The sequence below is a fragment of the Chenopodium album genome, chromosome 16 (assembly GCF_948465745.1).
Source record: "Chenopodium album chromosome 16, dcCheAlbu1.1, whole genome shotgun sequence".
NCBI lineage: Eukaryota > Viridiplantae > Streptophyta > Magnoliopsida > Caryophyllales > Amaranthaceae > Chenopodium > Chenopodium album.
The window spans coordinates 4,355,524-4,377,379 of NC_137849.1; the positions used below are offsets into that span (position 1 = coordinate 4,355,524).

General features: G+C 34.7%; 1 protein-coding gene across 2 annotated transcripts; it reads left to right on the forward strand.

Annotated features, from left to right (window-relative positions):
- Positions 1-1,891: 1,891 nt before the first annotated feature.
- On the forward strand, positions 1,892-21,103 carry LOC145586112 (uncharacterized). Of its 2 annotated transcripts, XM_081642854.1 has the most exons (19): positions 1,892-2,869; positions 2,962-3,168; positions 6,454-6,515; positions 9,267-9,744; positions 11,263-11,463; positions 11,985-12,240; positions 12,952-13,192; positions 13,317-13,480; positions 13,603-14,154; positions 15,309-15,475; positions 16,116-16,332; positions 16,421-16,618; positions 16,925-17,041; positions 17,254-17,499; positions 18,430-18,610; positions 18,930-19,126; positions 19,236-19,387; positions 20,036-20,306; positions 20,609-21,103. In XM_081642854.1, the coding sequence occupies exons 1-19, from the start codon at positions 2,073-2,075 to the stop codon at positions 20,861-20,863; spliced, it is 4,959 nt and encodes a 1,652-aa protein (XP_081498980.1). In that variant the 5' UTR covers positions 1,892-2,072; the 3' UTR covers positions 20,864-21,103. The 2 variants fall into 2 exon arrangements, with proteins under 2 accessions (XP_081498980.1, XP_081498981.1); XM_081642855.1 differs by lacking the exon at positions 6,454-6,515 and having other exon boundaries at positions 2,669-2,869.
- The last annotated feature ends 753 nt before the right edge of the window (positions 21,104-21,856 follow it).

The following is a 21,856-nucleotide window of genomic DNA, read 5'->3' on the forward strand; positions in this document are numbered from 1 at the left end:
ACTCAATTAACTGAATTCAATAACTTTATCACTCAATTAACTGACTTCAACAACTTGGTAAACATTCCATAAATGATACTCGTAAATCCGCTAATCGCTCTTCAAGTATAATTCTTTAGAAAAATTGATACGAATATTTCGTAATATTAATCTCAACTTTAGGCAATTTACTTTTATTAGTTTCAACTATAATCACAACTTTAAGGGCGTTTTAATCTATTAGGTCATGACCGGTCAATAAAAGTCAACAACCTGTTATAACATGTTACTTACACATGTCAACCCTGATTAGTCCAAAAAAATTAATCTTTTTTTCTAAAAATTTTATATAAAATGAAAAAAAAAAAAAAAAAAAAAAAACACCAACCCCTACCCTCCTCCCCTTCCCCCGCCAGAATCAACTCCCATTGAAAATACCCTTCGCCAAAAACAACTCCCACTGGAAAACACCCCTCCCCTTCCTCACCTGCCGGAATCCAACCCCACCCTTCCTCGCCTGTTGGAACTCGAGAAAATACCTGTTAATATGTCATGTTAACAATTTTTGTTAATATAAGGGTACAGTGGTCTTTTTGACTTCTTTAGCAAGGCTAGTGGAGTAAATTCACTACCAAAAACAATACTACCTCACTAGAACTAGATTGCATCGTTAACTCCGTCAGCCTATATCACCATTTCCACTTCGTCTTCACTCAAAATTAAAAGCATTAATGGAGAAATTGGCGGCTGCAATGAACAAAACAAAGGTGATGACAAATTTCTATCCTTTGGGATTAATTATGCCCTTTGTTTCACTTTTTATCCTTAAGGTTTTCATTTAAGTGGTGGTGGTGGATATGCTTGAGCATCTTTAATGGTGGATGAAAGCTTGGGCATCTTCAGTGGAGGACGAAAGCTTGAACTGGGCATTTCAATGGAGTACGAAACCTTGAATTGGGCATTTCAATGGAAGATGAAAGCTTGAATTAGATAACGTCAATTAACTCCCACGTAACCAGCATAATAGAAAACTAATAAAATAATAGATTTCACTCCTCATATTTGCAAAATTGCCACCATATCAACCTGCTTTGTTAATATGACATATTAACCTGGCTCTCCTCTTGGAACCCCACCCCACCCTTCCCTCGTCCCCGCAAATCGCAACCGACGTTCCCCCACCTTAGAAAAACCTCCCCCTCTCTTCCTCTATCCCGTAAAACGTCCACCCTCAAACCTTCCCCCTCCCTTCCCCAACTCTCATCTCTCGAAAACCGCCCATTCCCCAACTCTCGTCTCTCGAAAACCACCCATGAGTCGATTTCCATTTTTTTTTCATAAAATGAGACATTTTTAATCATTTTTTTAAAAATAATACAAGTAGTTTTTTTATGATAGAAGATAAATAGGAATGTTATTATCGGAGATTAATTTTGGTTGACTCTTTTTCTTTTTTCACTTCTATATCTATTCTATATATATACTATAATAACAACCACTGATGTCATTATTGCTTATGTGTCACTTTTTTATTTAATTTTTTCCTTTTTAAGCTACCCTATTTAACATAACTTTGAAAATATATTCCATTTGAATTTTTAAATTTTAAATTTTAAATTTTGGGTTTTCTACCCATATTATGCTATTTAGTTATTTACGAGTTGTTAACAATAGTTAATAAATAATTTAATTGAAATTTCTCAATTATATATAAAAATTATGCGCTTTTGAGAATTGTATATTTATATTTAATTAGAAATTAGTTAGAAAAAACGAGGAAGTTATTTTCTTTCATTACATGTTAAAAGTCTATAATTCAATTCTTATTTTAAAATCGTGCATCGCACGGGTTAATCTAGTATAAGTAACAAACAAAATCATCAATTTACACAAAATCCTCGAGATAATTTTTCCCTGCTCTCCTGACTCATTCTTAACTCCCTCTGTTCAAGTTATCACTCTAATTTACACAACCCATATCAAATATCAATACTTTCTTTCAATTCCCATAATTCTGGGTTTCTAAACTCAATTCATTCAACAAATTTCTGCAATGGTTGCTTTTTTTGATTGAATTTTGGCAATTTTTTCAGATGGGTAGGATAAAAAAGAAACCCCGGCGTTCTGTGAGATTTTTTGAGAATGGAAGCACAAGCAATTATGGTGAAAATACAGCAAACCCAGGTGCTAATTTAGCTAATGATCTCAAAGTTGATGATTTTGGTAATATTCAAAACCCCCCTTTATTTTTTGATGTTGATAAAAGTAGTTGGGATTCATTAGAACATAGAGATTTATCTGAAATTGTACTCCATAATTTGAATTATAGTCCTGAATTTATTGGGTTTGAATTGAATGAGGAAATTTTCTTAAGGGTTAGGTTATGTGATGTGAATGAGCGTGTTGTTAGAATAAAATCAGGGTATTGGCCTGTGTTTTCGTCTGAAAACATATATTTGGAGTTTATTAGTAGGAGGGTAGTTAACGGTATCGAAGCTCGTGATGTGGTTGTATGTGGGCAATTTGATGGGAGTGATGATGGAATTACCGGGTTAGTTCAATTAGTTAGTATGAAGTTCTTGACAATGAGGCCGGTTTTCGGGGTTAGGTTATGTGAGGATGTATGTTCACTTAGGATTAGGGTGGAGATACTTCAAGATGCATTTAGTGCTTGTACATCACTTCTAGATAACACTAGGCTAGCATGGAAGAAGAGCATGATGAGTGTAATGGCTTGGCTTCGGCCCGAGTTGACAGCTTCTGAGGCTCGGTATGGGGTCCATGTATCGAGTGAAATTGAAGAAGATTTGAATTCGGAGGTGGATAATGGCAGCTTCAAAGATTCAAATTTTGATGTTGGTGGATTTTATGAAGCCATTAAACGATCAAAGTGAGTGTTTTATATGGAATTGTTGAAAACTTGGAATACGCGTGCTTCATTAGATGATTTACTTAACCATTTATGCTTACTGTATTATGTAGAGATTGTCCCATGCTGGATGCTGAGTTGCCTGATTTACTCCCTGAGCTTAGACCATATCAACGTCGGGCTGCTTGTTGGATGGTACAAAGGGAGAGGGGTGCTTTGCAGGATTCAGTTGCATGGGAAAATATTTTTTATTGTTCTCCTATGTGTGTGGTTGTGGATTTTTTGGAGTCTCCGTCGAAAATGTTCTACAACCCATTTAGGTATGTCTTTGTAGTTCTTCGTTTTTTGGTTACATATTCTTTGCAAATGTCTTCTCTCCCACAAAAAAAACAGCTCATTTACTTCAGAGGATGAAGAGAAAATCCCTATGGTTTGAGGTTAAATAATGTGAAGAAATTGGATCCATAAACTAGGTTTTTGGGATGGTCAATATGTATGCATCCATGTCCTATAATTACTTGAGCAGTTGTTTCTAACTAGCTCTTTGTGATCGACATTTTCTGAAAGGTTATTAGGAGGGGTTCGGCAATAGCAATAGAGTCATATTGAAACATTTTTGGATAAGCACGATTAATAAGGAAAGGATGATGGTTGCAACTACAACTAATATCTCATTTTACAATGATAATGATGTTAATACTAGTAGTCTAATACTCTTAACAATGAGAGACAAAGGATATACAATGATAAAGAACAAATGCTAAATGAAGAGCAATGTAATTTGTGGTAATAGATAAATAAAACGTAAAATTAGATGTTTACAGTTTCACACTAGTAGAAAAGTGTAAGTAATAAAAGGAAGGGGAAGGATAGACCGATCGACAGCAAACATAAATTGTAATTACCCTCCATTAATATTTTGTGAAACCAAGCAAATAATGTTTTAATTTAAAATAGAAAGAGGAATGGGATCCAATTAAAGCCTTGCTATTTTCCCCTTTAAAACATAATATTTAGTACACTAAGTTAAGGGCCTGTTCTGATTTTCTAAGCTGAACTGAAGTGAACTGATTGGAGCTCAACCGAAGAGAACAAACCCTAAGTTCAGTATAAACAATATAAATAAATTTATCAGTTTAGATCAGTAACTTCAAAGAACAAATAATCAAATATAATAGGGAATCAGTAAAAATAAATCAAGTTCAGTAAACTAATTTAAGTTTAGCAAAAATAATTTAAGTTCAGTAAATATAAAAAGGAGAAACTTGTTTGGTATGTGAAACGAAAAACAAAAGAAGTGACGGGAAGGAAAATAGAATAGTGGGAATAGGATAGTCTTAAAGAGGGTGAGACCTAATGTGACTTAGATGGAAGGAGCTAAGGATAATATGTTAAAACGAGTTTAAAAGAAGCACCTAGCAGTTGAGAGAAGGGTAGGGAGAGAGAGAGGATCATGGTTGATGATCACTAGAGATGAAATCTTGGCTCATGTAGCCGACCCCATCATTACTATTAAGGCTTCACCTAAATTTAATCCCTTTCGTTCATTCATAGATTCTCAACCCTAGAAAATTAACTCATCTAGCCGACCCCATCATTACCATTAAGGCTTCACCTAAATTTAATCCCTTTCGTTCATTCATAGATTCTCAACCCTAGAAAATTAAACTACTCATACATGTTGAAAATAACATAAGCAATAAACATAATTGAAGACATTATAAAAATCTAAAGATAGAATAATTGCAATAAAGGAATAGAGAGCAAAAGCAAATATGAACAATACCTTTGAAATTACAATATTTCTCATTCAAGGAGAAAGAGATCTAAAGGTGCAATATTGTATTCAGTGTACTTTGGAATTTAACTAAAAGCATTCTAAGCTCTTAAGAAACCACACTAAAAATAAGGCATCCCTTTTCATGGCTTTTACAATGGGTATTAATAGGCAATAAACAAAAATCCTTAAAAACGAAGAATTTGGGCTCCGCTTGCATTCGACCCTAATCGATTGTGAAACCAACTTTTAAAAATAGCGATTTTGGCTCAATTGGGGTGGCGCGCTCAAGAAAACCTGTCGGTGTGCAAAAATCATTGAAATAGCTTATTTCTCATAGAATATTGGCGTGTGACCTTCAAGTCCGTTTTCCAATCCAATTAAATTCACTCCATTATTTATAGATCAAAAGTTATGAGCAAAAGAGTGAACACGAGTTATTTCATAAGCATTTTCCTCCGTTCCAACTCATTTATTCTGAAGAGATGCATTGCGATCCTCGTGCAAGATAATCTATTTGTATCGAAATCACCTAAAAACATCAAAATATGAAAACAGAGAGTAGTATAGCACAACTCGAGCAAACCATGCAGATATGCCCCTAAATGTTCTAATATGAACTAGAAATGTAACTTCTATATTTATATGTACTTGAAAAAACTATATGATTATGACTATCACCGATCCCCTTTGCTCAATTTTAGGCCCCTGATAGTGTTGTAGCTTTACCTTGTATTTCCATAACCTATGATGCTCTTATTGGGGTACAGGCTGTACAGCAGTGGTACTCAAATATGGATCAAAGAGTGGCATATAATAATTTTTTTACCTTAAAATAATGTGGTTACAAGGGCCTATGGTTTTAGTGATACTCAAATATGGATCAAAGAGTCTCATAGAATATTCTTTTACCTTGAAATAATGTGGTTACAAGGGCCTATGGTTTTAGTGAGACTCAAATATGGATCATAGAGCCTGTCTTGAAAGTGATGAAACATGAAATTGAAGATGCAATAATGTGGTCACAACATTTAGTAGGGCCTAGAGAGGTATGAAATATGTAAGTGGAGATATCTGGTTAGAATGAGAAGCATGTATGTGCAATTTTTTTTCACACTGTTCACATAGTCAGTAGTCTGTACACCTTGTATTAATTGAATGTGTTGGCCTGTGGGCTACCTGTCGTGTCTCGTGCTGTGCCAATCTTTGAGAATATGGTGCTGACTACTGGGGTGCTCATGTTATGCTGGGCCATCTTTGTTTCACATAGATGATATGGGAGGTAGAACTGTAGGATCATCAATGTCGTCATGTCACTATTCCCCTGGATACATGTGGGGCAATCTTTTGAAATTGGGATAATTTTGACATCAATAATGTGTAAGGACCTGAGGGTGGTTCACAATGATGCAAAAAATTCATAAGTTTGTGCTTCATAGTTAAGCACTGTTCTTGTGGTTGATACTCTGATTGGAATTTGTTGTTGAGTGGTGGACAGTAGGATAATTTTAGTCAAACATGCCAAGTCTTTGTTGGCTGATAAGTAGGGCAAAGTATTTCATGTGTAAACCATGGTTTCCTTCCATTTATGTCTCAATAGAGTTCCTTTTTCCCCCAATTTTATTTAGGCAGACTTTTCAAATACGAAGGATAAGTATGATTGCTGTAGTTGAATGTCTTTTTTCCTATTTTGTGCGTTTTTTTTTTAATATTTATATTCTTTGAATTTTTTTTCTCACTTAGAGCGGAATTGTCCTAATTTCATTCTTTCCATTAGTCTAGCCTTTTCTCTTATCCTTTTCCTTCTTTTTCCCCTCTCTTTTGCTAGTGGGAACGTTTCTTTGTGTCAAGAGATCGCCCCTTCATATGTCTTTGGCGGTATTCTTGCTGGTAAGAGTCTTTGATTAATTTTATAATCTCTTCTGTATTTTGGTGTGTGTGTGTGTGTGTGTTTTTGTTTGGTAAATGTAGCTATCACCTGTTAAGTGTAAATCATTTATATAGGTAATACTTAAGAATTTGCAATTTGGGAAAATGAATCATGTTTTAATTCCTTTTCAAAAAACCATGTTCATGTTTGGGTCCATGTTGATATAGTGGTTTTTAAAAGATTATTTTGTGTGAATTAAAATGTTAAATAGTGACTTTATAACGAATATTGATTAATAAATAATTTGGGTAAGATGTGCTCCCGTTATGCTAAGTTTTATTTTTTTCTTTCTTGTGCTTGGTTGTTCTTTCACATCTCAGAGTTGACTCGAGTATTAGATAACTTTATACAACAACAACAACAACAACAAAGCCTTAGTCCCAAAATGATTTGGGGTTCGTTAACATGAATCATCATAAGGAAATGTTCGTAAAAGAAAAAGAGCATAGCAAGATGATCAATTTAATAAAAGTTTGGAAAAAAAGGTGTGTAAAGTGAGAAACAAAATAGAGAATACAAACAAAAATTTAATAGAATATTAAAAGATTGGTAAGGGGATAAAAAAGTGGAAAAACATGCAAGTAAAACACATAAAGGTTGCAAATGAAATAAGTAAAGTTTGCAAAAACATGAGCTGATTACATAATTAAAGTAAATACTAAAATCTTGACACGTCCTCGACATGAATTTTCTCCCTCCTCTCCGCCTATCCAACACCATATTTTCCTTAATCCTCATAGTATTCATATCACTCTCAACCACCCTCTTCCAAGTTTTCTTAGGTCTTCTCCTACCCCTCGCGATCCCAACACTCTGGGACTCTTTAACCCTCCTTACTGAAGCCTCTCTTGGTCTCCCGTTTATATGGCCAAATCACCTTAAGCGTTTCTCCCTCATCTTGTATTCAATGGATGTAACCCAACATTCTGAACCATTTAACAATGCAGACCTAATTGTCATTTGGTAGAATTTACTTTTAATCTATAAGGCATGTTAGGACAATATAAAAACCTCATTGCACTCTTCTACTCTAACCAACCTTCTTTGATCCTATGAGCTATATCTCCATCCAATTCTTTATCCTTTTGAATAATTGATCGGAAGACCTTATCACCTCTGCCTCCCTATTTTCCACTCTGCTAAACTTACATTTTAAATACACCATCTTAGTTCTGCTTACCTTCAAGCTAGATTTCAAATTCTGTCTCCATAATTCTTACTTACTTTCCACGCTTCTTTCGTCTTATCAATCAACACCATATCATCAACAAATATCATGCAACATGGTATATCATCTTATATTGAACTTCTCAATTCATCCATGACTATGGCAATAAGAAAAGGGCTAAGTGTATAACCTTTATAAACTTTAACTGTAATAGGGAACTCTTCAGTCTTCTTAATAGTAGTAAGGTAAGCACACTCACGCTAGCTCCCTCATACACATCCTTAGTGATGTAAATATATTTCCACGAAATGCCTTTTCTTGTTAAAGCCCACCAAAGTATCTCCCTTGGTACCTTATTGTAAGCCTTCTCCAAATTAATAAAAACCATATGCAAATCCTTCTTCTTATCCCAATAAATCTCCTTTAGCTGTTTCATATTATGTATTGCCTGATTGCCTCCATAGTCGATCTCCTGACATAACTGCATAATGCTCTTCACACTTTTCCTTAACCTTTGTTTGATCACTCTCTCCTAAAGTTCCATAGTATGACTCATTAGTATGATCCCTCAATAGTTGGCACAATCTTAGACATCACCTTTGTTTTAAACTTTTAATACTAGGGTATTATAGTACTTTTCCTCCACTCTAAAGGCATCTTATACATCCACAAATCTTGTTGAAAAAAAGTTGTCAACCATTCAATTCCTCTTTCTCCCAAACGTCTCTAAACCTCAATAGGAATGTTATCAGGGCAACAGCTTTCTTCAATCCCATCTATTTTAATGCCATTTTGACTTCTCCCTACTAAGAAAATTGGACACAAAGGGGTAGTAGTTTAACTAAGGCTTAAGTGCTCAACGAGATGAAATGCATCGCTGAAGTTGTGAAGCTAAGATATATGATGGTATTGAAGTTTTTGGCATCAAGTTCACCTAATAGATGTGAGATGAATTTATTTTTCTAATGAGGGATTTGTGGTGTTCTTATGATAAGGTTTATACTCTAGAGTTGTTCAAGCATCACTAGAAGATTTTTACTTTGGAGGCTCAAATGCTTTTCATATGATTTTTTTTCCTCTTGTTGTGAGTCCCAATATCTATTTTATTTTTGAGACTTAAATGTCCAATGCTGAGACTCTTATAAAATCACTTCTCATTTACTGTTGGATGGAGGACCCATAAATTTATTATGTTTGAGTTATTTTTTTTTTTAAGTATAACTTTCCTTTTCCCCCCAAAAAAAAAAAAAAAAAAAGAAAAAAAAAAATGTTAACTTATCTGATGGGTCTCATTTTTGACAACCCACTCTCTCATCTTGAGGTTCCCTGTTCCCATTAGATGCTACATGTTATTTTATCACTTCTCAAATTTATATGCTTAATATTTGTATCATTGTATAGGATACAATGTAAAGATGCTAAAAGTGTTAGCTTTTTAAAGTTGAATAGTTTATGTATGTGTTTATTTTCTGCCTATTACTATACACATATGCAATATCCTTTTGTTGTATGTTTATGCTAGTTTTATCTATTTTTATTGCAGATGAGATGGGCATGGGAAAAACTGTTGAGCTTCTTGCATGTATATTAGCTCATCGCAAGTCATCATCTGAACAAGGCTGTTGTTCAGGAGGTATATCAGATATTACTGCGAAGGAGAAAACCAGAATTAATAGACTGAAAAGAGAGCGTGTTGAATGTGTATGTGGTGCACTTAGTGAAAGTTACAAGTATGAAGGATTGTGGGTTCAATGTGATGTCTGTGATGCATGGCAGCATGCAGACTGTGTTGGTTATTCACCCTCAGAAGGAATACAAAGAACCAAGGAAACCTCTAAGGGAAAACACAACAATAACAGAAGGAAGAAGAATGTTGCTGATATCGTCATAATGAATAATGAGTATGTGTGCCAAATTTGCTTGCAGTTGATGCAAGCTACTAGCTCTCCGATCGAGTCTGCAGCAACCCTTATTATTTGTCCTTCTTCCATACTGCCTCAGTGGCATGCTGAAATACTTCGGTACTACCTAATGTACCTATGTCTCTGTTCTTTATTTCATTTTTTCCCCCTTGTATATGCATTCATGGAATTGAGTGGGGGTTTGAGTCCATCCCGGGAGAGGGGCAGAGGAAGAGAGGGGATGAGTGAGGAGAAAATGTAGACTATAAATATGTTCTAAGTCATGGGGTTGAGTACTGTAAGCTCTGCAACATTCTCTTAGTCATGTGGTCCATGCAGAGGAAGAAATTTGTGGCTGTAGAGTTGCAGATGTTTGGTGTTATGACTTGCTTTGCAACCATTAGAGTGTGAATTGACAAATTGAATAGGATTGACTTTACGATTGTAAATTTACATGTCAAAGGGGTCAGGTTCTGGTTGGGAAATGGATGTTTATAAACTAAATTGTTCAGCTGCACATAGGCCCAATGGGCTATACACCACTATAATTATTATAAATGGTTATATTTTTAACCTAAATTATACTTTCTACAATATACATATTCTACCAAATTACCATATAGGATTTTATGTTTAGCAATGCACAAATTTGACAATTAATATCTTTTAGTAAAAATTTTAAAAAATTGATACTTTTTAGTACTTAAAGATTACAACAAATGGTCTAAGGGGAGTTTGTGAATAACCTTAGGGCCTGTTCTGATTGACTGAATTGAGCTGAACTGAACTGAACAACTTATTGGAGCTGAATTGAACTGAACTGAACTGAACTGAATATTTTATGAGAGAAGGAAATTAAGAACTGAACTAAACTGAACTGAACTTATTGGAGCGGAGCGGAGCTGAACTGAACTGAACTGAAAATAATTCGAAGAGAACAGACCCTTAGTCTAAATGGTGCTATTTAATAAATTTAATTATCACCTAAAATTTTACAAATGTGTTAACATATAGAGAAATAGTGAAAAATTGAGATAAGAATGTAGTCATGCATCTTTTAGAGTTGTAACTAATGTTGGGGAGTATATATATACAAGCATAGGGAGACTATATATGTGGCAGTCTAATAACAAATTACTATAAGAGATATGATATATGAAGTATTTTATCTAATGGTTTTAAACATTTATAGGTAATAGATGAACAATATAAGAGTCTAATCTTATATTATATGTCAATTCAATTGTAGCAATATGTGTAATGGTTTCAATTATGGATTATGTTATTCTATAATGGATGTTGTTAGACCTTGTGGAATGACAATTTCAATCATCTTTACAGAACAGCCTTTTCAAAAATCCTTTACAGAATGTCCTCTAAGCCCCTCTATGTAGTTAAACAAGATTGTTTCTATTGTTTTTATTTTATTGGTCTGTGTTCCTATATGGATCCTCAATAATTCTTTTCATAATTCACCAAAGTCCACAAGCACAAAGTGATCAAGAAAATTTTGTAATGCTATTTTTGTGGCTCACTTAATAATTGCATTTGAACGCTTATGATACTGAATTTTGCTTGACATGTAACTGTGCTTTCTTTTGTTCTTAGCTTCTTATTGATTGCTTATCCATCTCTTAGTCATACAAATCCAGGCTCCATGAGAACTTATGTCTACGAAGGTGTGAAAGAAAAGTCATTATCAAATTCCACTGCATTGGATATCAATGAATTAGTCTCAGCTGATATTGTGCTGACGACGTATGATGTTCTGAGAGATGATCTATCACATGATTCAGAGAGGCATGATGGGGATCGTCGCTTAATGAGATATGGAAAAAGGTTTCTTCTACACTACCCTCTCTCTCTCTTTTCCCAGTCATTCTGCTCAGTTGAAAGCCGTTCTTAATGTTTTACTTATAATATAATATCTTAAGAGGATGGTATAAGCTTTACAATTTTCTCCAGTTCTCTGTACTTGTTGTGATAGGATCCTAATAAACTGTGCCCAAGGTTATTCCTGATTTAAGAGTTTATCAGTTTGTCCATTCTATTCAATGCAGTCTCTCCTGATTTAAGAGTTGTTTTTGTTGTTGTAAAGGATCCAAAATTTTTAGATCTTTTATTTTTTTTGTTTGTTTAAGAAGAGGGGGGGGGGGGGGGGGGGGGGTTGGTCTTAGAAATTTCTTCATGTTTACATGCCTGTCTGAGTGATGTCTCCTCTGCCTTTGTGTTTGTCATGATCTAGTGTAATATTTCGCTTGGAAAGACATTGGATATCCTGTATCTGAAGCTGTAAGCTGTGATACTTTAGTGATTTGTAATGAGCAAGTTACAGAATTCTCCAGTATATTTTGTTACAGGTATCCTGTGATTCCAACCCTTCTGACCAGGGTGTTATGGTGGAGAATTTGCTTAGATGAAGCTCAAATGGTCGAGAGTAGTGTTGTTGCTGCAGCAGAGATGGCATTGCGTCTACATGCAAGACATCGCTGGTGTATTACTGGAACACCTATCCAAAGGAAACTAGATGATTTATATGGTCTTCTCAAATTCCTAAAAGCAAGTCCATTTGATGTGTCTAGGTGGTGGGCTGAAGTTATACGAGAACCATATGAAGTATGTAATTTTTTCTTTATTAAATGTTTTAATTATCTTAATTATCTAGTGTTTTATATTTGTGTCCATACTCCATACTCTGGGAGATATTATTGGGGTTATTTAATTATGAGCGATCATGTTCTTAGTTACATTACAAGATGGTGTATTTTTTTTTTCTAAGAAAAAAGCAGAAAAAGTGGAGTTCTGACATACTTGGTTCAGTTGGTTGTGCATCCTTCTTTGTGCTTCTGAATTTCTCTTACAGCACACCATCATCCTAATGCTCTGCTAAGGAGGCTTTTGCCTAGGCCATGATTCCAAAACTATGCAGTCTTATCTGTAGTCTGTACAGTTGTGAATAGGCTGTTTCAAACTTATGACTCGCCTGTTTCAGTCCTCATGGCTTACCCTATTGCAAGATGCTGTCTACAAAAGATCTTTGATACCAAAAGCATCTGATTACTTAATACCTCCATAGAAATAAGAATTAAAGAATAATCTTCAAGCTGAGTTACTAATTTTGTTGTCTCACAACCAACTTGCGAATTCATACTACCTCCGTTTCACATTATGTGCAACAATTGAATATTTTTTTATCTCAAAAATACCCAATCGTTGCACATAATATGAAATGGAGGTAGTATAAGGGCATGGAGGAGCTGTCTGAAGAGTTACCTTTTCCATTTAGAAGTCTGTTGTTTTTCCTGATTGTGAACCTTACTTTTGTAGCGAAAGAATGTAGCAGCTATGGCATTCACGCATCAAATATTCAGACAGTTGATGTGGCGCTCCTCAAAGGCACACGTTGCAGATGAGCTTGAGCTTCCTCCGCAGGAAGAACAGGTCTCCTGGCTTTCTTTCTCTGCAGTTGAAGAGCACTTCTACCAGCGGCAACATGAAACTTGTGTGGATTTTGCTCGTGAAGTTCTTGAAAGGTTCAAAAGTCAGAGTTTGTCTAGACATTGCTCAGGTTTGCAAAATGTTTTAAACCTTCATTATGAAGTGAAATACTTACTTAATCATCCATTCTTCTTTAGACTAGGAGAAAAAGAGGAAAATAGTAGAGATTTAATAATATCCGTTGTTTCTCTCAGCTTCCTCGTCGTCTGTACCTGATCCCTTTGTTACCCATTTGGAGGCCACAAAGCTGCTAAACTCACTTCTGAAGCTTCGTCAAGCTTGCTGCCACCCTCAAGTGGGAGGATCTGGACTACGTTCTCTTCAACTATCTCCCATGACCATGGATGAAATATTATCTGTGTGTTGTCACTTAGATCATTCATCTTACATGCTGGAAAGTGATTCATCTGTACTAATTACTGATAGATTTTTTTTTTTTTTTTTTTTTTTTTTTTTTTTTTTTTTTGGGTGATGTTATAGGTACTTATTAGTAAAACTAAGGTAGAGGGAGAGGATGCATTAAGGAAAGTAGTTTCTTCATTGAATGGGCTTGCTGGTATAGCGATCATCCAAGGCGAACTATCTAATGCAGCATCTTTTTACAAAGAAGCATTAGATTTAGCGGAAGAACATTCTGAAGATTTCCGTGTGGACCCTTTGTTAAATATCCACATACATCAAAATCTCGCTGAGGTTCTCAAATCAGCTTTAAACACCTTGCAACTAGTATCATTTTGTGGGGGGCAGCTAACTGGAAAAATTGAAGAGATGCCTTCTCAAATTAGTGGTGGCATCACTGCATGTTTTGAACATATAAAGAAGACTCAAAATGTTACTGAAGACATTTTAGATAGGGCTAGGGATACTTCTAAATTGAACTGCAGTTCATCAACAAATGGCTCAGAAGGTGTTAAAAAATCTAGTATTGAAAGCTTGATTATCATATGTGAGGGTCTAAAGCAGAAATATTTATCTGGATTTTACTCAAGGTTGTCACAAGCTCAACAAGAGTTCCAGAAGTCATATATGCAGGTATATACTCTCTTGACTTTTTGTCTTCATTTTGACTAATTTTTATTATGCACCGTGTGTCATTGCATGTTCAGAAATCAGAATCCTCAAATGTAACATGGCATTGGTATGTTAAAGATAAGCAAGGACAATTTTTTGCAAATCTTCTAGCATAGTTTATGACACATAACTTGTGTTTCTATGCTATCTACTTGTTTGTTGCGTTGCATTGTGATGCACATGCTTGTGCGTTTTGTATTATGAAATGGGCGTCTTTTAGCCATAATGACCTTTTTTTCCTTTCATTAACAATTGGGACGATCATTCGTCATAGTATATTGATACTACACATCTTGATGTTGGATAATGGAGGTGGCACCTACCATCCTCACTCCCAAGTGTGTCCATATGAGGGTGAAGAAACAGATAACAATTTCTATGGTACCTTGTTACATTACTTACATCCCATTTCAAGCATATCTACGATACCTTAAGACAACAGAATATGGGATCACTTGGTATCTTCTTCGAGGCATAGTTGAGAAACATTATTGTGCTTGATGTGATTATGTTTCATATTTTAATAATTCCGACTTGTAAGTTACAACTGGTACAGTTTGCTTCATAGCATGCAGCCCTGTTTGGTTCCATGAATTCTGGATAAGTGCTGAATGTAGCTTTCCTCCTTTTTCATGTGGCTACCTTTTTGTTGTGGTGTTTTTGTTATGCCTTCTGTTTTGGTGGGCATGAAGGACTTTTGTTGTTTTGTTGATACCATGAGAGATGATTTTCTAATTTTTAGCTTCTGTGTTGTTTCATGTCAAATTTGTACCCTGCTTTCTAAAATGCATGTAATTTTAGTATCTGGTACATACTATCAGTGAGCTGTTCATGTATGGGTGAGGCATGTGGTCCATCAACTGCCTCAAAGCCCCGCTTAACAAATTGAAAATTTTCTTGTATAGCAAACAAATTTATGATAAAACATGTAGTCCCCCTGATGGAGCTAAGTTGTTGCAGAATACCGTTGCTCTCTAGGATAATTTTATTTCACTAAATCATGTTATTCTCTTGTATGTTCTTTTTTATTTTCTCTAGTTATGTACTTGGTGGTTGAATCTTGCCTTTTGTTTCTTCTGAGTGCCTAAAAACTACTAATGTATTGCTTTTTGAAGGTTGATGACTCTATAAACAACAGAGAAAACAAGAATAGACTCTGGTGGTTAGAAGCCCTCCAACAAATTGAACAAAACAGAGATTCAGCTAATGAGTTGTCAAGGAGGATTGAAAATGCTATTTTAGACAGCCAGAACATTACAAAATCAGCAAGAATTGACTCCCGGTTGGTTCTAAATCTTTAGTCTTTTCTTCTAACTGTTGTGATTTGAAGCTTGTATGCTATACATTTTGTATTCTTAGAGATCTGAAATTCTCTGTAATTTGTTTTTATTCTGAATGACAAGCCAATGGGCAAACTCTAGGATGATCCTTATTAAGTGAAATAAGTTGCCAGCTCTTACATAGCTCACATTGACTGATTCTAAGCTATGAGAATGATGTCCCTTATGATGAATAAGAACCTGCTGATACTATTGAATATTCTTGACTCATTAAGAAGTGTGGCTGCTGTCTTTGCTGAATTGTTGCCATGTTATGGTGAATAGCTATGCTTATTGACAACCAATTTGTCTTTCTGATCTATGAATTCTCAACTGATTTATCAATTGATTGAATTTTAATCTTACTGAAACACTCTATCCATGTATAAACATTCAAATATCATTTGGCACTGAACACTGAAGCTGTTAATATTGAATTAAAAAATTGATAGTAGTAGCACAAAAGAGTTGGTTTGACAGAGACAAAAATTGGTTGTTAGCTGGACAGTAAATGGAAGGATTACATTGAGACATCCTAAAATGGGTAGTCATCTTATGTTTTAACTTTTTTTTTTCTTTTTTCTTTTTTGAATCTCCTTTCAGTTTCCGGAGTATAGATGCACTTAAATACTCGATTCAAAGTGGCTTAGACTCACTGGAAGCTGCTCGGAAAAGGTTATTAGACCAACTGTTGGAAATTGATCAGACGATGGAAAAACCAAGAGATGAAGATGTTGACCGCATACGGTACTGTCCAAATTGTTATATGAATGTGGAAGGTCCTTTGTGTGCTCATTGTGAATTGGATGAGTTATTCCAGGTATGTCTTGAGTTGGTAAATTTATTATGAGACTCAATGAGGTTACTGCTTGTGGCATATTTCTAAGTTTCTATCTACCATATCTTAGGCTTATGAGGCTAGGCTCTTTCTTAGAAAAGAGAACAATGGAGGATTCATCTCATCAGCTGAAGCAGTAGATCTAAAGAAGAAAAGATTGGAGAGGAACCGTTTTTATTGGAATTTGGAGCAAAAGTCAAACATTGATGCATCATCAGGTCCAAATAATCTAGGCAGAAGTAAAAGGGATTCTGCAAAAATGTTTATGGTGAGCTTCTCTTAATCTCATTCCTTACTCCCCCAGCGTGGTGTATTTGCCTGTTAAAATCAGTGTCATGGTGCTTCCACTTAAATGATGAGTTGGAACTTTGTGCTCCCTTATCTTCTAACTTCAAAAATAAGACTTAGAGCATGTTGTTAGAGCTGTGCCACATGTGTTATGTGTGAGCTGTTATCCAGGATTTTGGGATGATGGAATCAATATGATGTTTTGATTCAAACTTTCTAATTCAGTTTATTATATCATTTATTAATTTCTTGCTCATGGAGTTTGTCATGATACTGTGTTTTGTAGGATTCAAAACTTCCCTCTGAATTGGAAATAATCCTTGGTGTTATAAGGACTTATTTCAGGGCACACTTGGGGAGAGAAGGTATATCAGCGGCCAGCAGACACCTGGTACTTCTTGAGGTATGCCATGCCAAGTTCCTTGCATTTAAGTTGTTGCTAATTATGCCCCTTTCTGAAGTCTTATGAATTTGATTATGAGAATTATGACATGGTTTGGTGATATTTTTGGTGTTTTTTGTTTAGCTTCTCGCTGATGCTGATTTTATAATGGGTTGTGCAGTTGTTTAGTGTGATGCTTGTACTATTCTAACCTTTTACCTTCTTCATTTCAGGAAATGAAGAAGGAATATGCTCATGCAAGATCGTTGGCTACTGCTCAAGCTCAGGTTCTTCGTGCATATGATGAAATTAAGATGGCAACTTCAAGATTACGCTTAAAAGAAAGCGGTGATGATGATAACTCTGTAGATGCTCTAAGCCTAGAAGAACTTGAAGTTGCTAACGTGGAGAATTCGAGTGAAAAATTTGTTTCATTGGCAACATTATCACGAATACGGGGAAAACTTCGGTATTTGCAGGTACTAGCTTATTATTTATAGCATCATTTATGGCTTCCAATGATTTATTTCATGTACTCTGGTGGTTATGTTACATGGATGGCTTTTCTAGTAAACATTTGCTCAGCCTCTAGCTGACAAAAGTGCTTTAATTTTTTTAATAATTTGGTAAAAAAAAAATTATTTTAGTTCACGACAATTTGGTTAAAAAAATGATCTGGTGACAATTTGGTATTAAAAAAAATGAAATCTGGAGACAAATTGGTATTAAAAGTATGAAGGGTTTTGGGAAGAAGCATTGGAGGCCTGATTGTAGTTTAGCAATTACAATTATCTTGTCAGTGTTATGTAATAAACTGATTTAAGGAGGGGCACTTTGGGTATGCTAGACTGTCTTGGTTAAGTTAGTAAGTCCTTAGTTTTTATTATAAATAGAGAAAGAGGGAGAAAGGAGAAGGAGGTTGTTATTGGAGAAAGTAGTAAGTAGTGTAGTAGTAGTGTAGTAGTAGGGTAGTGAAGTAGTCAAGGAAGTAGCTTTAGCCATCTTTCCATTGTAGCCGTTATCTTCGTATTAATAAAAAATCCTTCAAGCTTTCCTCTATATTTCTGTTGTTACAATTACAAGTTCATATTCAGATTTCCCAGTCTATTACATGTTTAAAGAATCCTACATAAAGATACAACTCTATCTTCGAAAAGAAAATTTTGGATCTGTATCACCTGATTTCAATTATTGGTATATAACTATAGATTACCTGCATTTTTATCATTAGGAACATATGACCTTCATTGCATTTCTGTTCAAAGAGGCTTATGGTCTGCTTGTTCAAACATGTGTACTATTCTATTGTTGGGAACTATGTGGCTTTCGTTGGGAACTGAACCTCCTATGTCCTTTATTTTACTGTATATCTATTATAAGTGACTTATCAATGAGTCTTTTTCTTCCAGGGACTAGTAGTTTCTAAACAGAAAGAAGAATCAGATAATGAGGTAGCTGCTTTAATAGATACTCCTTCCCCAGAGAGCGCAAAGAGTACCAGATTGGTTGAGGAAATGTGTCCTGTATGTCAGGAAATTCTGCAAAATCAAAAAATGGTGTTTCAGTGTGGACATCTAACGTGCTGTAAATGTAAGTCCTATCTAATAACGCAGTAACGCTGGGTAATCATGATTTTGGTTAGCAAGCCAACATCTATATATATTATTGTGAAAAGTATGGTTTGTGCAGTCTCTCCCCCCACCTCCCCCCCCCCCCCCTCCTCTCCTCCTGCGCGGAAAGTTTCTTTGCAATTATGAGAGTTTTTAATTCACTTCAAAATATCTGACCTTTGTAATTCATGTAGTAATTTTTTTTGGCTGTCAGAAGAGACTTATTCTATGACTTCCAAATTTGGCTTCAGCGCGTGAAATTTATGTGTTTACTTACATTACAGAAGTTATTTTTGTAGGTTTCTGTACAATAACTGAGCGAAAGATGGTTTCCTACAGCAAGATGGATGATAATTGGGTGCTTTGCCCTACTTGTCGACAACCTTCAGATTTTGAGAGCATTGCCTTGGCTGATGATGGCCAGAGTAAATCATCTGTTGAAAAAAGTGAAAATCTGGAGGCTACTGTATCTGTCCAGGGATCATACAGTACAAAGGTACTCATATCCATAAGTATCAGGGTCTGACTTTCATAATAGTTGTTAACATTGTTATCTTTTAATAGTTTAATACTGTGAGGCTCATGTTAATTTTTACTTTTCGAAGATTGAAGCAATTACAAGGAAAATCCTGTGGATCAAGTCGAGCGATCCAGTGGCTAAAGTTCTTGTTTTCTCCAGTTGGAATGACGTCCTTGATGTGTTGGAGCATGCTTTTGCTTCTAATGAGATTAGTTATGTTCGTATGAAAGGGGGAAGGTAATGGGGCCTCTTCAGACTCTACTGAATTATTTTTATGAATGTTTTGTTTGTTGGGAGATATTATCTTTTGATATGTTGTGTCAATATTTTCAAAAGTGTCTAGTTGTCTGGATGTCTAAGTATAAAATCCATGGTAGAGCTTTTCTGGATGTCTAAATTTCCTTGTAAAACCTATTTAACACGTAGCTTTAGAACAATTTGAATCATATTCTAGGCTGCTTTGTTTCCTTTCTATTTTTCATGCTACTGCTTACCACCCTTTGCTTGAATTACAACATGCCCTTTCATTTTGCAATTGTTCGCATATTCCATCCCCTCGATGATTTTTTTTTTTTTTTTTTTTTTTTTTTTTTTTTTTTTGGGGTGGGGGAAGGCCTCTGTTATGGTGAATCTAATCTTGTTGTAGATCCTTCAACACTTTTGAATGATACTCCAAAAGTCCAGATCTATCAGACACGTATTCTGATACTTCTTGATCTTCTGTTTGTTACAAAGTTGTGTGTCTATTGCTGATATCCTGCTCAGGATTCTTGAAAAAGGGTTTAGCTTACATCGGGAGCTCTTTAGTCCAAGCAACATACAGGTATTTAATTGGGTGGTTTGATGATGGATGGACTACTAAATGATTTTATTTTGTAATGACAGAAAACAATCACAAGCTGCTTTAAGCATTTTCAAAGGAAAAAAGATGACAGAAAAGGGTTGTGTCAAGATCAATGATCAACGGAAGTCAGATTCTAAGTTTATCCAAGTGTTACTCCTCTTAATTCAGCATGGAGCAAATGGGCTTAACCTCCTAGAAGCACAGCATGTCATTCTTGTTGAGCCCCTACTTAATCCAGCAGCTGAAGCGCAAGCAATCAGCAGAGTGCACCGCATTGGGCAGACTAGGAAAACCACTGTTCATCGATTTCTAGTATGTGTTTTCCACTTTTGAAAGTATTCTATATTTATAATTGCAGTATCATGGCTATTGAGTTTTTAGTGTTATTCTCTTGTTTTTGTTTGGGTTTTCAGGTTTGTTGTTAATAGAACTATTCTGTGAAGAAAGCTTGGGATTTTTTATTTATTTATTTATTTTTTAAAATAAACAGTTATTTTTACATTTGTTTTCTTTGCTAAATTCACAATTGATGCTTCTTTACAAATTTCATTCTGCTCAGAGTCTTAACCTTTGCTTCTTATCCTTTTTTTTTTTTTTTTCCATTGGCTAAACAGATTAAGGATACAGTTGAAGAAAGCATTTACAAGTTGAACAAAAGTAGAAATTCCAGTTCTTTTATAAGTGGGAATAAGAAGAATCAAGATCAGCCTATTTTAACATTGAAAGATGTCGAGTCCTTGTTTGCAGTAGCACCTCCCGCAGCACCGGATAAAAGTAACGAGCATAGTAGTAGTAGTCTAATGCACTTACCACCTTCTGTTGCTGCTGCCATCGCCGCTGAGAAAAGGCTTGGCCAATCTACAATGTGATTATAGCTTCTGTGTAGATTATTAGTGCTGGGTATCTCAGTTTCTTATATTTTTTCTATTTATTTGCTAGGAGTTATTTAGGTAGGTGTACATATAATTCTTTTTATTTTTTCAAAAAATAATACTTAGTATTTTTTTAGGGCTTCAGCTTTAAGCTGAATTTATGTATATTAAGCAGCAAGGATCTTCTTATGGCTGTATTTAGCTGATTAATATTAAAGCCTAACTTCAGTTTCTCTATTTCTCCAATTGTTTCTAATTATTATACTAGTATTTAAATTAAAAGTTGTTTATGGAATACAGTATAAATTATAGTTTTTTCATTATACTTTGTACTATTTAATTTGAAAAGGCTCAAATTAGAATAGAACTCAAAAGGCAAAAAAATATGAAGGTTCCTAATGGAGTCCTATGTATTATTATAGAGGTTGCAAAAAAGTCTTTGGTTTGCTATTAGTTTTAAATCCAATTCGGATTTGTTCAAGTTATGTACTTATGTTCAAATGTCACGTAGTTTAATTCAAGTTGTAATTAGCAAGGGTTATATGTCAATTTTTTGTTAGGCTTACATTTATATGTTTGAATTTGACTATAAAATTTTAGTTATCAATGTTTCACGTAATAATTTTTTTTTTTTTTTTCTCGTGAATTCTATTTTGTTTAATGCACCTGTTTGTTTTTACCCATTTTTTAACGCATATCTTTAAGAATCAATAGGTTTAATTTTGTATTATAAAAGATTGATTATAAAAATTATTCTCAATAAGATCTTATATAAGTAATTACATTTTTTTTGCATATAAATGTGAAATTATGGTCAAATGTTGAACTCTAACTAAAACATTTCAAATAGGTACATTAAAAAAAAGTCAAAGAAAATATATATTTCTTCTGTTTTCTTATAGTTGCAACAGTTTAACTTTTATACTATTTATGTGCGTCACTTTGACTAGATTTGACGATTTATATATAAATAAAAATATAGTCAAGTGA

Excerpts from the sequence above, each read along its gene's own strand:
- LOC145586112 (XM_081642854.1), top strand. The coding sequence starts at position 2,073 with ATGGGTAGGATAAAAAAGAAACCCCGGCGTTCTGTGAGATTTTTTGAG. Across the intron at positions 3,169-6,453 it reads ATGTTCTACAACCCATTTAG|TGGGAACGTTTCTTTGTGTC; the intron begins GTATGTCTTTGT and ends CTCTTTTGCTAG. Across the intron at positions 18,611-18,929 it reads ACATCTAACGTGCTGTAAAT|GTTTCTGTACAATAACTGAG; the intron begins GTAAGTCCTATC and ends TTATTTTTGTAG.